General features: G+C 45.5%; 1 protein-coding gene across 1 annotated transcript in view; it reads left to right on the forward strand.

Annotated features, from left to right (window-relative positions):
* The window catches only part of WNT3 (Wnt family member 3), a 98,775-nt gene extending 87,071 nt beyond the window's left edge, over positions 1-11,704 (forward strand). Inside the window, exons 3-4 of the mRNA XM_019523007.1 lie at positions 8,483-8,748; positions 11,225-11,704. Coding sequence (XP_019378552.1) covers positions 8,483-8,748; positions 11,225-11,704 — 746 coding nt within the window. The remainder of the gene's footprint in view (positions 1-8,482; positions 8,749-11,224) is intronic.
* The last annotated feature ends 5,759 nt before the right edge of the window (positions 11,705-17,463 follow it).

Consider the following 17,463-nt stretch of genomic DNA (forward strand, 5'->3'; position numbering starts at 1 on the left):
AGCCAATTCCCTCAGTACTCTAGGGTGGAGATCGTCCGCACCAGCTGATTTGAATACATCCAGTCCCCCCAGAAGTTCCCTAACTAGTTCCTCACTAACCCTTGGCCTAGGTGCGCCTCCCCTGGGGCCTGAGGGGGGCCCAGAGGGGGGGTGGCTGTTCTGGTCTCTGCTCAGGAAAATGGAGGCAAAGAAATCGTTAAGTATGTTGGCTTTGTCATCTGGTGTGACGACCAAATTTCCTAGTGTGTCCTGCAGGGGCCCCACATTACCCGGAACCTGCTTTTTGCCCCCCTGTGTATTTAAAAAAGGACTTCTTGTTGTCCTTGATCCGGGAAACTAGTCCCAGTTCCATCTCCGCCTTGGCCTCCCTGACTGCCCTCCTGCATCCCTGAGCAACTGCAGTATAGTCCTCCCTGGTGATGGCCCCTCCCTGCCATTGGGTGTGCGCCTCCCTGTTAGCTAGGACTTGCCAGAGTAGAGAAGCACATTAAATGTTCCTATGAGGCAGCTCCAGTCTCCTCTGCCTGGCCAAGAATCTGAAGGCCACAGTGCCACTTTGGTCCCTTCCTTTTGATGGGGCTCCCCAGCCCTCCAGTGCAGCACTTGTCCCTAGCTGTGCCCAGGTGCTGTGGGCAGCATCCTGCAAGTCCCTATCCAAATGCAGCAGAGTACAGACCCCTCCGATGTTTTTATTTAATCTCACTTCTGTGCTTGGGACTCTTGTAGTGCTAGGGCTATAGAGAGCCCCTATTCACAAGGAACAAGGACCAGATGCCACCAAAGTCTTGCTTCTGAGAAGACGCAGTATGGGAGCATGGGGCTGGGAGTCACTCCCCTTCCTAGGTCTTCCACTGACTTGCTGCACAACCTTGGGCTGGGGGCCCTTCTCTGCTTAGCACCTGGGTGTCTGCACCTGTGAGCTAAGAAGAGTTAGTGTTTCTGAGAGGGAGCTGTAGAGGCGTTAGGGGTGCTTATGAAAGGAACCAGAGCAAGGTGAAGAGAACCAGCAGCAAACAGATTGGAGGACAACCTCTCCCAGTGGCCCTGGCCCCCTCACCTCTGGGATTTTACATGCTGTGGGCCAGACTCAATAGTGCTCAGCCACCAACCTGTTCCCAACATGCTAAGCTCTCTGGAAAATCAGCTTCGCTCCCCTCCCCTCCCCGCCCCTTACAGAACAGCTGGATTTTTCACTCTTTGTCCTTCCGGGGCATCCACACTCACACACCCACATATACATGCACACACACACTTCCTTTAGCCCAGGGGGTCCAGTTACCTCAAGGCAGCCTCAGGCTGAGAGCCTGGGCCACAGCCCGAGGCACCTATAGGAGGTGCCCGGCTCCTGTTAACAAGATGACAGTGGGTTCAGACTGTACGGTGGAAGAGAGCTGGAAGTGGGCTGGCCATAGGCCCTTGCTGGGCTAGGCAGAGGGGCACAGAGTCTGCAGCACGAGCTGTGAAAAGGCAGACAGCACCGAGATAACCCGTGGCTTTTCTCAGCCGTGATGCTTGTGGTCATTTGCATCTAAACAGAGGTGTGTGGGATCATGGGGCAGCCTTGATATAAACTCCAGAGACTTAAGGGGAGGGGGAGGGAAGAGAGAGAGGGAGAGAGCAAAATAAGCTTATACTGATGAGAAAGAGCTAAGCTTCCTCCCCTACTGTGAGGCAGGGGGAGTGATACCGTCCCAGCGCTGTAGTCGTTTCAAATTGCTGCACCATTCACACGCCCTTTAGCCATTCTGATCCGGGTGGGGGCTGGGGGAGAGCCATCAATAGGGATTTCCCAGCCCGGCTGGCGGGATTGGAGGGTGACGGCAGGACAGGGGAACACTGCCCCGTTGCTACGAGGTGCTCTCGGGGAATGCCAGCTCTCTGTGCCGTGGGTACGCTGGCCGGCGGAAACATTCCACATTATGCTGGTAATATAGTGTGACACTGAGGGAACAATGGCAAATTGAGTGTCCCAGCAGGTAACGGGCCTGGCTGGGAGACAGTCGCAGTGGTGCACTGTCAAGATCTCTCTAATCCTCCCTCCCTGGCCCCTCCCCTGGTTCTGGGAACTTTGCTCGCTCATTTCATTGCTGGGAAATTCTCCCAACTCCTCGTGCAGGCCTAGTGGAGGGTTTCAAGTCTTTTCGTTTGTATTTCCAGGCCCTTCTCCCACCCCTGGAACCTCTGTTGTCTTCCCCACCAACCTGTGGCTACCAAATCTCAGCTGATAGCCCTTGAGCACAGCTCCTGGCAAAATAGCTGCTAAGGTAGACAGAAATAACCCTGATTAAACATGGCTGTAGCCAGAACTTCTTCTAGCTCATGTGCACAGAACGCAGGCTCAGAGCTTGGTGCTCCTCCAACATGGGCTTTCTGTTCACACCGACACAAAATGGCAGACCTAGGAAAAAGGCAGGCATACAGCACACAGGCCATCCCCTTTGGTAGAAAGCTCAGGCTACCAATCAACGCTCAGTCCCACAGACTGTCCCCACATTTGGAGCATAAAGTGGAGAACACAGCTTCTCCCTAAAAGGATGGCTGCATAACCCAGGGGTTGCCAGTCTACAGCACATGTGCCTCAAGTGGCATGAGCAGGCTCTGCATGCGACTTGCAGCAGACAAGGAAGAGACAGGCAGCACACTGGCAAATAGGGCAGGGAGCAGAAAGCAGAGCAGCAGATTGGACAGGGAGCACAAGGTAAGGAGAAGAAAGCAAAGCAGCCAACTGGGTGGTGGAAAGGGATTGGGGTGGCATGTGGGTAGGATTCATGGCTAATATGTGGCACGCCAGTCCAAAAAGCTGGCCACCACTGATATAACCAACACACAACAAAACAGCACTTCCTCAGAGACTATAGACTCTCTTGTCTACAGAAAAGAAAACTGAAAATAAAACTGTGTAATTGTGCCATCTGGCAACTCTTGCCATAACAGTACTCTGGTCAGAGCCCATTTATCCACCGGGACTGATACTCAGGTCACTTAAAAGCTGGGTTTCTTCTTCTGTGCATTCAGCATGCTCTACAGCATGCTACAGTACTCTTCAACTTTCACAGCCACACTGCGAACTGAGACACCATCATCCCCACTTCATAGTGGGGAAAAGTAGGGCATAAGTTGGTGACTCCATTTCCCTGAGTGTCCCTGAGGTCAGTAGTCAACTGCAGAGTTGAGGATAGAACTGGGGAGTTTGACATGCAAATCCAGTGCTCAGTCTTCAGAGACTGAGCTTCGTGACTTAAAAAAAAAACCCCTGGAAAAATCAGGGGTAGTAAAGGTACACACCAACATCACCTTAACTCTGCCCTCTTTGAGCAATGATCCAGTGTGCCCTTGTCTATTTGCTATCCAACACAAATGGACCACTCCCACATACTCTACACTCAACCACTTGACCTATTACATGGAAACAGCACTCTCACGTACATCTAGCCCATGCTTTCACTTACCCATCCAACCCACTGCTGGTGGTCCCATGGCAGGCAGATCTCCATGCACTGCCATAGCCTATGGACCTCACAACCATGATGAGAGTTTCAAGCCTCTCCAGGCACACATGCACTGTTTTCCTTTGAACATGAGGTCAGGGGTCAGAGGATAGAGGTTAGACCTCCATGTCTTATTGTAATTACAGCTCTGCCAAGCCCTCCACCATTAAGTACTGTAGCACCTAATGCAGCGAATGCACTGGACCATTGCCAGCTCTGGAGGAACAGGGTTAAGGTTGGTATGAGCCATGAGTTCAGTGGGAGGCAGGCACTTGTATAACCACCTGTATAAACCAGACTTGTAGCCTGTTGTGTTCCCACCCAGAAAAAGGAGAGTTCACAGAGTATCTCTGCCAGCTCTGCTGATCACCCTTGTCTGGACCCTTGTGCTTCTCTTGCAGCTTAGCATCCAGACATCTCCTTTTTCTGTGATTCCTGGCCCATACCCATCATGCTGCAAGTACTTCTGGGCAAACTCCCATAAATGGTAGTGTCCCTTCTGTCTCTGGGTGGTCAATGCTTTCTTACTTTGCTGATTGTGCTGAGGATTCCTTCCAGCCAGGGGTGGATCCAGGAGGGATGCATTGGTATGGTTGCACCCCTTCCTTGCCCCTCCCCCCTCCACCTTTTGATTCCTGGTCCATCCAAAGTTTAAATCCAATTGCCTGGCATTGGCAACAGCATCTCTATTCAGACAGCAGCGAGAGAGTCATTTGACTTCATGGCTCATTGCAACTTACCTGATTCCTTCTAAACTCTTAATTCCGCAGGTGTAAATGACCCTCTCTCCTTTTTATTGTTGATGTTCCACTAATCAAGCCATCCTTTCTCCTGCATTTCTTCTATTTGTTAGCAGCTCCTAGTAATGTAGTTCCTATTTCACAGCTCTGCAGACTATTTTTTTAAATTCTAGCTAAAAACATTAACTCAGGTGTAGAAATAACTTTCTGTGAGGCATTGGCTGAACTGTGAAGGTGCTCAAGAAGGCTAGATTTTGTCTGATGAATCTAAAAGAGATGCACATTGAATTCTAATGACTACAGGACTAATGAAACAACATATTTGGATTGTTTTTGCCTAGTTGTGGTTTTTATACATGATATGACATAGCAAGTTAATACACATTCCAATAAAGATATATTTGTTTTTGCTTTGATCTTAAACTGAATAATATAGCCCTAGACCCCTAGTACTTCACCATTTGCACCCCCTTCTTGATAATCCTAGTTCTGCCCATACTTCCATCTGTGCTAAGTATCCCTCTGCTAAGGGATCAACAAACATTTCTCTCATTTCTGGCCCATTCGGCAATTTTACCAGGGAGGGTAAGCTCATACCCCAACATCACAGATGGTGTGTACCTTGGGACAATTGCACACTAGTCCTATCAGTTATCAGGACAGGGAAATAAGCTATCCCAGTTTTGCTGGCATCTGTTAGAGATGCCAATTCAGCTGACAATGTACAATTGGGATGTTTCTCCAGGCTGACTGTCGGTGATTAAGGTGCAGTGTCGGTCTTATTTACCTCCAGCATGTCACACATCTCTTGGAATATGCAGGACTAAAAGCTGAACTTCTGAGACCTGCGCAGGAGAGGAGGAGTACTGTACCGGTAGACAAGCTTCTTATGCACATTAGCAACCATCTAGTGTTTTATGATCAGGGAGTAGATGAATCCCTGCCTACCTGGAGAAGAACTTCTAGAACATCATTCAAGAGAGGGTAACTGCAGTGTGCCAATGTAGAATGACCTGGCCCTTGACATGCCTGCACCAACCAGGCCAGCAGTATCCAAGACTGAATGCTTTTGGCAAGCTTCTCTAATGCCAGTTCCCCTGCCATGTGATGACTTCTGGGTGTCAGGAACTGACCCTCAGGACAACTGGTTAAGTGCATTGGCCCATATACTCCAGAGCTTTCAAGTATGCTTGCTTCTGGTGGAATTCAGATGTGTATTTTCTGTCTAGAGGTGCCTAGGTCTGCCAGGACCTGTTCCAGAAGATCTAGAAATCCCTCCTGCCTTCCAGTGCCTCAGACAGGAAACTACTGGGTCTGTGGTTTGTGTCTCTTTCAAACTTTTGGCTCCTTCTGTCCTGAAGTGGGGCTTCTCCTCCATCATTGATGACCCTGTCTTCTGGGGTAAAGGCTTTTGTTAAGCTGGTATTTTTCTATTTCTGGTCTCCTGGTTGATGTTGTCCAGGCTTGGGTTCCTGTTCAGGGCATCAGCTTAGTGTTCTGCCTCTCTGGCTGGTATCTAATCCAGTAGTGTAGCTGAATCAGCTGTTCAAAGCTACTGGGCCAGTACTGGGTTACTAGCTAGCTAATTTCTATGAATCCTCATGGATTCACAGAAATTATGGAACCTTCTGAATGAATAATGATCTACCCAGGAAATGATGGCATCTGGAGAAGGTCACCACTACCAGCAGCTCTTTCTTAGTTGTGGAGTAATCCTTCTCTGTTTCATTCAAGGTTTTGCTCTCATATACATTAACTTCTTTTTATCTCCACATGGTTGAGCCAAGAGAGCACTATGCCAGCTTCAGTGGCCCTAGTATCTACAGTGAATGGTAGCTGCGGACATCAGAAGGCCAGGACAGAAGCCACTACTTTAGCTCCAGAAATCTTCTTGGTGTAGGCAGAAGATAATACAAGTGTTGCCCAGATACTAAAGAAATACCTCAGTGAGGAGGATGTAGGAGGTGGGCAAAAGGGAGGAAGTCAAATGGCTAATGGGAATCCAGGCATATATATGGAAGTTAGTACATCTGAGGTGGAAGCAAAACCTAAAATTGCTCAAAGCACTCAAGTCTGGGAGACCAGATAATCTCTGTTTCGGAGGTCTGAATGAGCTGGCACATGAAAGAGCAGGTTTAAAAGGAGCAATTTTTAATAAATTCCTCAAGTTAGATGTGGCACCATATGATTGGAGAAGAGTAAAGGTAGTGCCTACATTTAAGAAGGGTCAAAACTGATTGTGGCTCAGTCTGCCCTCAGTGCTAGGCAAGGCTTTAGAACAAAGGAAAAAATACTTGAAGACATGGAACTGAAGGGGAACAGGTATGATATGCAACATGAAGTCCATGACCTCATGAATCCTGAGATAAAGAATAGAGCATTCCAGACTAACCTGATCTCTCACTTTGATAAAATAAACTGATTTTCTAGACAAGAGAAATGAGGTGGATTGCTAATTTATCTGAACTTCAACAAAGCATCTAATACAGCGATACATGGGAGGATGAGAATATTATACAGGAGGAACCGGATGACCTTGAGAATTGGAGTAGGAAACGGGGTGACATTTAGTAGCATAAAGTGCTTGGAGATAGCATTACATTCTTACCCACAGTGACATCCCAGAAATCCCTTGGCACAATCTCCCCTTGACTGTGCAGAAACATTTTTTAAGGCTTAGGTCAGCCTCATGCTGGGTGAGGAAAAATTAGTCCTTTTTGTGAAACAACAAGCTTTACCTTAGCAACAAACAGGAACTAGCTGACCTCTGGAAGCTGAAGCCTCCTGTGCAGTTGTTGAGTTTTGTTTCATGGATGTGACTAGCTTAACAACATTGTGAGAGCCTTGTAGCTAAGAGAGACTCTGTCTGGGGTTACACAGGAATTCCATGTGTATTTCTGAACCATGGAGGGGAGATGAGACAGTGAGGGTGACTTGCCCGAGGCCATAGCTGAACTTCTTGTCCCCACACTGTTCCCTCCAAGTGATGCTGTCATCTCCATTCTCTAGCACTACAGAGCACTGACATCTCAAGTTTTCTAGGGAGCAAGAGAGCCAGTAGTCTTGCCCTTGGATGTCATCATCACACAGCAGCAGCAAGATGACCCCTCTGCCCCTCCTCACTGATCTCACTTGGCTTGATTCAGATTCAGAGATGTCTCATTAGCATTTCACCACAGGTATTCAGCAGTTTAAACATCATTGCACTAGGCTTAGCTTGTTCTCTGGCTTTTGCACAAACCTTTTGCACTCCCTTAGTATCTGGAAGCATTCATGGAAGCAAAGCAGTGGGAGTTTTACCTTAAAGCCTTTGCAAAGCCCAGAAGATTGCTTCTCCTTGGCCTTGTACCTAGAACATGCACTTTCTCCAAGTACCTACTTGTATTTTGTTTCAGGGAAGATATTTTCCCATCAGCTCCTTTACTTCAGGATCCCACTTTATCAACGAGATGTTCAAGACTTAAATCTGAAAGACCACTTCTTAAAACAAACCAAGTGCCCATGAGCCCTACAACTCTCCATTTGAGCCTCCAATGTAACACAGAATCTTAGCATTTGGACTGTGATGCTGGGTTTATATAATTTCTGGATAAAATCCAGAGTCTTTCTGCAAGGCATCTAGGCTTGATTTAGAGACTCTGAAGGACAGAGAATTCCTAGGTCACATATTTTCTAATGACCAACAGCCATTATCGCTAAAAATGTGGGGCTGATTCCTAGTCTGGTTTTGCTTAGACTTTGGTTTCAGATGTTAGACTTTGTTCTGCCTCCATCTGAGGGATTAAAGAGCCCCTGTTGTCAGAAATCAGTTCCCTGTTTAGGACCCTACTAACTCTGATCAAGTCACCACTTAAATGGATCCAAGAGAAGCTGAACAGACTGAGCTCTTTTCTTTTTCCCTTGGACAGCAGATTTCTGGATCACAATTGTTCTTGTGACTTTCTTCTGAACTTTTCAAATAAGTGAACTTCACTTGGGAAGTGTGAACTCCAGACCTGGAGTCTTCCTGGGGTTGTCTCACCCACTGATATTCCCCTCTGCATATATCCAAAGCACTGGTCTGTTCCCTAGCACCAAGCCATGCTAATCTGGGGGGAAGTAGGGGAGTGGGAACAGGATTTAATTTTCTATTACATGTAAAAAACACAACCCCCTTTCTAACAGGATCCACAGGTGTTGGGATTGGGTCTGGGGTAGGGAAATGGCTGTATATTGTCCTACCAGATAATCCTGTGGGCTCTTTCCTGTTCCCAGCCACACGAGAATCTGCCTTTGTCCATGCCATTGCTTCAGCTGGTGTGGCCTTTGCTGTCACCCGCTCCTGTGCTGAGGGCACCTCCACCATCTGCGGGTGCGACTCACACCACAAGGGACCTCCGGGTGAAGGCTGGAAATGGGGTGGTTGCAGTGAAGATGCTGACTTCGGCGTGCTGGTCTCCCGGGAGTTTGCAGATGCCCGAGAGAACCGTCCAGATGCCCGATCTGCCATGAACAGACACAACAATGAAGCGGGCAGAACGGTGAGTGCCTTTCCCCCAGCTCCCATGTGACAAACCAGAGCAGACTGTAGTTCTTTGTACACCTGATGGCCTGATCCAGCTGCTGCGACATTCCAGAGAATGGGAACACTGCCTTCCTGGGGGTTGGATCAGGGCCTGGCTCATTAATGGGCACTGGAGAGCTCTGCATGCAGCCCTGGATTAGCAATATAGCATCCCTGAACATGGACCCACTGCTGCTCTCTATTCAGGCACATCCAGATTGAGACAAAGAAGCCGAGTAATATGTTTGGCACAACTGGCTATGCTAACCCTATTCTCTCCCATCAGTTAAGAGAGACTGGGTAACTGTCCTTGCAAGACAGTGTCAGCCATATCCCCATGTAATGACCAAGGGATTATTAACTCCTGAGTCAGCAAGGGAAAAATAACTTGAGGAGCACAATGATTTTCATCCCCAGCATTTCCCAGTTGGTAATGACTGGCCAGCAGGCCAGGCTTGTAGCGCCGCAGGTGGCAAGGCTGGAAGTGGTAGAGAGAAGTCTGCATGACTCCTCTCTGTGCTAGCTGGAGCACACAACTCCTTGCTTGCAAGAGATTTTACAAACTCAGTTTCAACCCATCCTCAGGCTGTAGTCGCCAGAGCCCTCCCTCATTCCAAGTCATCAGACCTAGACTCAAGGGCACAGAACATGTAACCCCCAGGAACCTACCGCCAGGACATGGCTTCCACTAGTGCAGTGGTTCTTAACCTTTTTGGACTTGAGGCACACCTCCATAATGTTTGTGACTTGAGTGGCACCTCATTTCAAAAACAAATATTATATGTTACAGTACTGGCTGGGCAACAGTGGGTGGGGGATCATTCAGGTAGGGACAAGCATGAGCCTGGCTTATCTCCTCATACCTCGTGCACCCTTCAAAGGATCTGGCCACACCCTGGGCTCCTGCTTGAGAACCACTGCATTAGTGAATACAGAAATCCACTATTGGTTGTGCTTTGTTCCCAAATGTTTTCAAAATTGTTTACCTCACAATGCAGGCTGTTGCTCTGGTGCAGGTTTTAATGATCCAGCCACAGAAGACAGAAATGCCTGCAAGGAGAGGCACTTGGATTCATTTAATTCATGCTCTCACTTGACATCTTTTCCTTTACAAGAAACTGGCAGAACCTTCCTAAACCAAAGGCCTCACAACTTTAACAGAAACCAGTGATTTTCTGATCCACACTGAGGTGACTGTTTTGGAGCCAGTCTTGAAAATGTATTGCAGAGTCTCATAACTAGAAACAGAAGTCCATAATCCTTTTTGATCCAAATCAGCAGATCCAGGAAGCAAAGCAGGCTCTGTGTGGAGGAAGGCTGGGAACTGCAGGAGCCTCATCATGTAATCTTAAACTGCTTTGTGCCTTAGTTTTCCCATCTGTGTAAGGGGGATAAAACTGACAAACTCATTGGAGTCACAGACCTTTCGTGCATATTAAGCACTTGTGTTTCCAAAATGGGAAAATGTTTTTGCCTTTCACCCTTCACTTATCAAAATTAAGAGTTAGCTCATGTGGGTTATTTCTGCCAAATCTAAAATAGGTTTTTAGTACTAAAAAAGTTATTAGTGTGGGTCAAAGATGGAGTTCCTCGTGTCTTCTAATAGGAGCGCTCAGCTGAGCTACCCTGAGGACAGTCAACATTATCTGCACTTTAAGGCAGAGAGACTGAAAGGGTAAGGCCCACATTTCCAAGAAGGGAGGCAATTTTCAGAAGTGCCAAGTACTTACAGTTCCAGGTGAAGCCAGCAAAAGGCTTGGAGTCCCAGAGTTTTAGGAAAGCAGACCAGAGGCCATCTCCTGTTGGGCATCCCACACAGGGATCAATTTGAAAGTTTCAACCCAAAATGATTTGCACAAGGACACACAGCAAGCCTGCTGCAGAGCTGGGACTCAGACTCCTACCTCCTTGTCTGCCCCTTATTAGCAAGACCAGCATCCAACTTGGTGCAGCTAATTTCTATGATGAGCTAAGTGTACAGGCGTGGGGTGGGGAGGGGAGGAAAGGGGGAGGAGGGGAGGTTAGAAATCTGTCTGCAGTTCTCAAACCTTACTCATGTTATAGGATCATAGGAAAGTAGGACTGGAAGGGGCATTACAAGATCATCTAGTCCAGCCCCTGCTCAAGGCAGGATCATCCTTGACTAGACCAGCCCAGTCAAATGTCTGCCCAACCTGTTCTTGAAAGCTTCCAAGAATGGAGATTCCACAGTTTCTCTAGGTAGCCTGTCCCAATGCTCAACCACCCTCATAGTAAAAAGGTCCCTCCTAATTGGCAACCTAAGTTTTCTCTGCAGCAGTTTGAGGCCACTGCTTTTTGTCTTGTCCCCTATCGCCACAGGGCAAAGCTCATGTCCATCCTCAGGTCTAAATGCATGCAGTCACAAAAGGGGGAACACAAAACCAGGTCAGTGGGGGTTAAAGTTTGTGTGATTGTCTGCTTTTTCTGGACAGACTATCCTGGATCACATGCACCTAAAGTGCAAGTGTCATGGCCTCTCAGGAAGCTGTGAGGTTAAGACCTGCTGGTGGGCACAGCCAGATTTTCGGGCTATTGGTGACTACCTGAAGGATAAGTACGACAGTGCCTCAGAGATGGTGGTGGAGAAACACCGGGAGTCCCGGGGCTGGGTGGAAACGCTGCGTGCCAAGTATGCCCTTTTCAAGCCTCCAACAGAGCGGGACCTGGTTTACTATGAGAACTCCCCCAACTTTTGTGAGCCCAACCCAGAGACTGGCTCGTTTGGGACACGGGACAGAACATGCAATGTCACTTCTCATGGGATCGATGGCTGTGACTTGCTGTGCTGTGGACGTGGTCACAACACCAGGACTGAGAAGCGGAAAGAGAAGTGCCACTGCATCTTCCACTGGTGCTGCTATGTGAGCTGCCAGGAATGCATCCGGGTCTATGATGTTCATACCTGCAAGTAAACACCACAGGTAGGTGGCCAGCTGAAAGGAGCTTGTGCCAGAGCAGTGAGGCACTGGGGTCTTTCTCCATACAGCACTCTCATGCTTCAAAGGATGTCATAGAAAAACAAAGCACCTGGCTAGTTATAGCAGAAAGAAACATTCCCTTCAAAACCGACACTAACCACAAATCTAGTTCTGCAGAGGAAAGATCAGTATGCCTTCCAGGCTAGTACCAGACAAGTTAGAGTTGAGACCAGTCACATCCACTTAGATCTACTGACTAGATCTATGGACTTTTACTAGTTCTGCTCTGTCTGTCATGACAGACAGCATACTCTAGAGATGGGAGGGGGGCTGGTCTGGATCGACAGGAAATGTATTTGCAGAGAAGTGTAAAGATGGTGTTGTACACTGAACACCCACTCAGTGCAGTTAAAACACAAGCAGATGCACATGCAAGCAGTTTAACACACGCTAAGTGCCCCATGGCATGACAAAGTTGTTCCCTTTCAGGTGAGGGTTATCTCCTAACATGCACAAACTTTAATAAGCCACTACATTTCAATGACATGTAACTTTTGCAAGTGAACATGTAACACCACCCTAACATGAGCCCACTTGAATATAATCACAATATTCCAACGATTTCCAATGGTTGCAAGTGAATGTGTGAGAAGGGCCCAAGTCTAGGGTGTTTGGAGTCAAGACGGCAATGCATTGGGACAATGGCACAGTCTTCCAGGTATAAGTGCCTGGTGCTCTTATCACACAGCTATGGGGTCTGGATTTGCCTTTTATTACTGCCTAGTATTAAAGCAGGAATGGATTTAACCAAATACAAGGGGAAAAAATATAGGCTTCTGCTTTATGGATCTGTAACTCCTCTGCTGCTCTCAGGTCAGAGTATTCCTGGCAAAGACTCAAGGCCTTTGATTGAACTAGCTCCTCCTTTCTCCAGCTTCTGCACATTCAAATTGGTATAGATGCTTAGGCTGTGCTAAGAGTCCTGAGGAGATGGGTCAGCACCATTTGCCTTGCCTGGATATGCCACATGGCAGGAGCAAGTGATCTAAAAACATACAGATTCTGTGAAGGAGCAAATAGCTGGCTCAGGGTTCTCTTCAGCTGGTCTCCTTTGAATCCCATGCAGTCACTATAGAAAAACAGCTTCTGCTTGAAGTGAGCAAGTGAACAGCAACTGTTGGCTTATTAATTTTTTTTCCCCTTCACCTTAAAGGTTCCTAGAAGCAGGTGAAGCAAATGACTAAGATTCACCCTAATTCCACTGGGAAGAACACAGACTCCAGAGCCAAGGCTTGTGCTCATGGTACCAGACAGAGGACAAATGGACTAAAAACCAGAACATATGTGGTAAAACCGTGACCCATTAAATGGGAACTTTTCCCTTAACCCCTTTGGGATTCTTTCCATGCCATAGCCGATGTATGTTATTCTTAAGGGGTTACTCTATTTCCAGGTTGTCCAAGGTCTGATCTGTATAAATTCATCCCTTTTCTTTGCACATATTTAAGAAAAAACAAAACAAAAAGTTCTTAAAATAACAGTACTACTACCCCATTCTACCTGGGCTCCTGCCAGCCATCTTCTACTAACAAACCAATGGGTAATGGTCATCCTACCCCAGTCTGTTATTCAACATACCACATGTTCTCTAATGCTGGGATCTAAAAGACTGGGTGGCAGTAACTATGGAATGGGGGCTCCCTTTGGCCTAAAATTCCTCTTTGGTACTCATCTCGCATCAAACTATCATAATCAATCCACAACTTTATCCAGCAAAAGGAAAGAATTATAAACACTCAATGTTGATTTAGGACAGCTGATGCACAATTGATTGCTAAGACCAGATGTGCAGTGATAGACCTGTCGTCTTCTTTCTATTAGACTAGTGTAGAGCATGGAAACATTAGTAATTCATTCACATGAGGGCTTCAGCCCAGATGCTAGCACATCTATAACCTTACAGATAGCTTTGAGTTGTGTGCATGACTACATGCATGTTCCATGACATATTACTGCTGGAGACTATTTCAACATCTTTGCAGAAGCCGAGACATGCAGATAAGATGTTACCTGCACATGGAGTAGCTAGATGGAATGGATCAGAGAATTCCTCTGACCTTCCCTTGGACCACATTGCCATGAATCTGAACTAAAACCCTAGGTATCCACAGTACATTAAACCTTGACATTAGAAAGCTTATCTCCTGTTACAGCTGTAGGAGCCTGGTAGATACTCCTGTAATCAAGAAATGGATGATGAGGCACTAAGATTTAGCCAGGTTGTACCTCCCTGGTAGAGCTGCTTTTGCTCCACCTTTCATTTTTCAATCTGATGCTTGGCAAATTGACGAACTTCAACCTTGACAAATTGTCCCAGAAACTATTTTAAAAAATCTCATTTAATGCTGAAATGTCCCCTCCACTAATTTCTTTCCCTTGTGTGAAAAAAGTAGTACATTATCTGATTCAGGGCAGTGTAGAAGGGAAGAAATCCAGTTCTCACAGAACATAGTAGATGGACACAGTAGATGGCCCACTCATTTCAATTTTGTGATTGGCCAGAAAAATCAGACCAAAATCTTTTCTGCTCCTCCTTTAAAAAATCTGCTGCTGACAAAAAACTAGTGGGGCTCCTGCAGATGTCCTCAAAAGTGACAGTAAGGAGGTGCTTCCCAATGAAGAGCTCACTGATCCCTCTTATAAGTTGTATAATTAGCCTTTAACAGCCTGATGCTTTTCAAGGACTTGTCTGCTCAGGGACATTTTCTGACATAGAAGAGGATTTAGAGCAGGCTGTATATTCCACTACAGCTAAGCTATCTATCTATCTAGAATAAACATCATTTTATTTCAGAAGAGTGTGTCCAAATGGGAATATATACTGGAATAGCTATAGTGGAACAGATATAGCTATGCTGGAAAATTCCCTTGTAGACAAGAACAAAGCCACAGGAGTCCAACAACAGTACTTTCTACCTTAAAAAAAAAAAAAAGAAAAAAAATTACAGGAGTGTTATAAAAATAATCCTCCATATTTTGGAAATAAACAGCCTTATAATGTGCATTCTATTTAAAAGTTATATGTTAAAATCTTGTGTCTGGGGAGACTTCAAGTACCCAACTTTAAGGAAAAGTCTTTTCGTTTTAAATCAAGAAAAAGGTATATAATAAACACATTTATTACCTTGTAATCATTTTCACTGTAGCCAGATATTCTAGCACTGAATGAAAAATCCTTCCCATCAACCTGCTGTATCCAAAGTTTTGTACAAAATTGTAGAAGTTGTTGATTTTTTTTATTTTATATTCAGAAAATTTCTCTTTTTATAAGCCTTATTTATTACACAATGTATATACCTTGGAGTTAACTAAGAGTATATATTATATAAATATATATATTTGGAGAAAAATATATTTCAACTTGCAGTTTTTTCTGTGTAAGACATTAAAGAGAAGGTAAATGATCTTAAACTGATTGACTTTGAGAGCCTGTGTGATTTACTGGTTATGGAGCCTTTGTGTTCTTTAAGGCCAGTGCTAAATTGTATCTGCAGGAGAAGCTAACTCTTTAGATAGGCAGCTGCATGAAAACATCACCCCATCAATTAAGACCTATAAAGTGATGCTAAAGAGAACAATCTACCATGGTGGTAGACCTTACTGAGATCCCCTCAACTCTGTCTCTATGGTGAAATTTCACAGATAAAGACCTGTAAGAAAGATAAATTGATCTTATTTAGTAACTTCAAGTGTCAAACAGATTAACCCTGTGCAGCAATTAAGTGTATAGACTGCTCAAATTCATTGGGCACCTATACACATGATGAAGCTCTGTTCCAATGCATGCTAATTAATTGAGTCTGCTGGAGTGTGTTAATTAGTGTGCCAGCAGCCTCTGCATAACATTTATTCAGCGCCCCTGCTTTTCAAAATGGTGGCGGGGGTACTTTAACTGAAGCTCGAACAGGCCATCTTGAAGTGCAAGAAGCTGAATACGTGACACTGCAGACACTTTAATTAGATCAACTCTCAGAGCCACTCTAATTAAAGCAAACCTCGTGCACCCCAGATCACATGTATAGATGCCCATAGAGCTTAAGGTCAGCAGGACCCATTAAATCACTATTTTGAGCTCCTTTGTATCTGAAGCCAGAGAATTTTACTTGTTTACCCTTGTTGGAGAGCTCCTTACTTGTATTTGACTTAAAGCGTATTTTCAGGGGAGGGGGGGTGGGAAGGAGAGAGAATGCACGAGCAAGCACGCGCGAGAGCCCACCTTTTGCCTTTGGTGGTTTGCTCCTGAGGTTCAGCAGCTTCAAAGTTAAACATTTTCCCTGATTTCTCATGTGACTTTCTCTGGTTTTTGACTTCCAGCCATTAGTCCCTGTTTTGCCTTTCTCTACTTGACTAAAGAACCCTTGAATTCTAAAGAACCCGTGCATCTTTTCTCTGTAATGAAGCAGCCTATTGATCTTTTGGATAAACTACAGACTGACCTCTAAGGCCAGGTACAGACACTACACTTTTACCAGTATAAGTGATCGGAAACCAGTTTATACCCTTAACAGAAGCTCAGCACACAAAACCAGTCTAAACCCATAACAGAAGGTCAGCACAGAGAAACTGGTTTAAAAATGGCAGAACCCAGTCTAAGATTTGCACCCCCAGCGAAAAGGTGAACGTGCGTTCTGTTCACTATCTAAACTCTGCCTAATTTTTGCAAGCCTTTCCTGCATCCTGTCCCATTTTTCAACATCTTTTTCCAATGATGACACTCAAAGTAGATATAGTATTCCAGTATCAGTTTCACCATAGTCCTATGCAGAGGCAAAATCATCCCCTGCTCCCAACCCTGATTCACCCATTTGTACTTTCAACAACTGTGTGAGCCCTTTTTACCACAGAATTGTACTGGGAGCCCACATCAAGTTGTTTGTCCACTTCAGTCCCTTAAGCCTTTCAGTATCATGTTCTCTTGAGTACATTCCTTCATTCTGTAAAGATAGCCTGCATCTATTTTTCCTAGCTGCATCTGTTGCTATATGACTGTATGGATTATTTACCATTTTGCAAATCTGGGCATCATCTGCAAGTTATCAGTAGCAATTGTATATTTATATTCAGATCATGGGTGAAAACACTAAATAGCATCTGGCCTAGGACTGGTCCCTCTAGAACCACTGCACACTCTAACAGGCCATGATGACTCCTCATTTACAAGTACTGTTTGAGATCTGTCAGTTAGCCAGTTCTTAATCCATTTAACATGTGCTTCAATGCTATTGTATAATGCTATTTTTCTAAAATCAGAATGTCATGCAGTATTAAGTCAAACACCTTACAAAATTCTAAGCCTATTATATCTATGCAGTTGCCTATATCAACCATACTTGTAATCTCAAAGAATGAAATCAGGTTTGTTTGACAAGACCTATTTTCCATGAAACCATGCTGACTGGCATTAATTATATTCCTATCCTTTACTACTTTATCAACTGAATCCTCTATCAGCTTTTTTCTTAATTTGCATGAGATGTCAGGCTAACCAGCTTATATTAGGCAGGTCTTCCTGCTTCTGTCTTTTGAACACTGCTATAACTTTAGCACCTCTCCAGTCTTTTGGACTCCCCCCACCCCTTTTCAAAGATTTACTAAATACTAAGTTTGTGGGGGGGAGGGCAGTGATTTTTCTCAGCCAACTCTTTTGGGACTCTTGTATGCAAGGAAGCAGGGCCTGCTGGAGTTAAAAATAT

The sequence above is a fragment of the Gavialis gangeticus genome, unplaced genomic scaffold (genome assembly GCF_001723915.1).
Source record: "Gavialis gangeticus isolate Ggan-Ray unplaced genomic scaffold, GavGan_comp1, whole genome shotgun sequence".
Lineage (NCBI taxonomy): Eukaryota > Metazoa > Chordata > Crocodylia > Gavialidae > Gavialis > Gavialis gangeticus.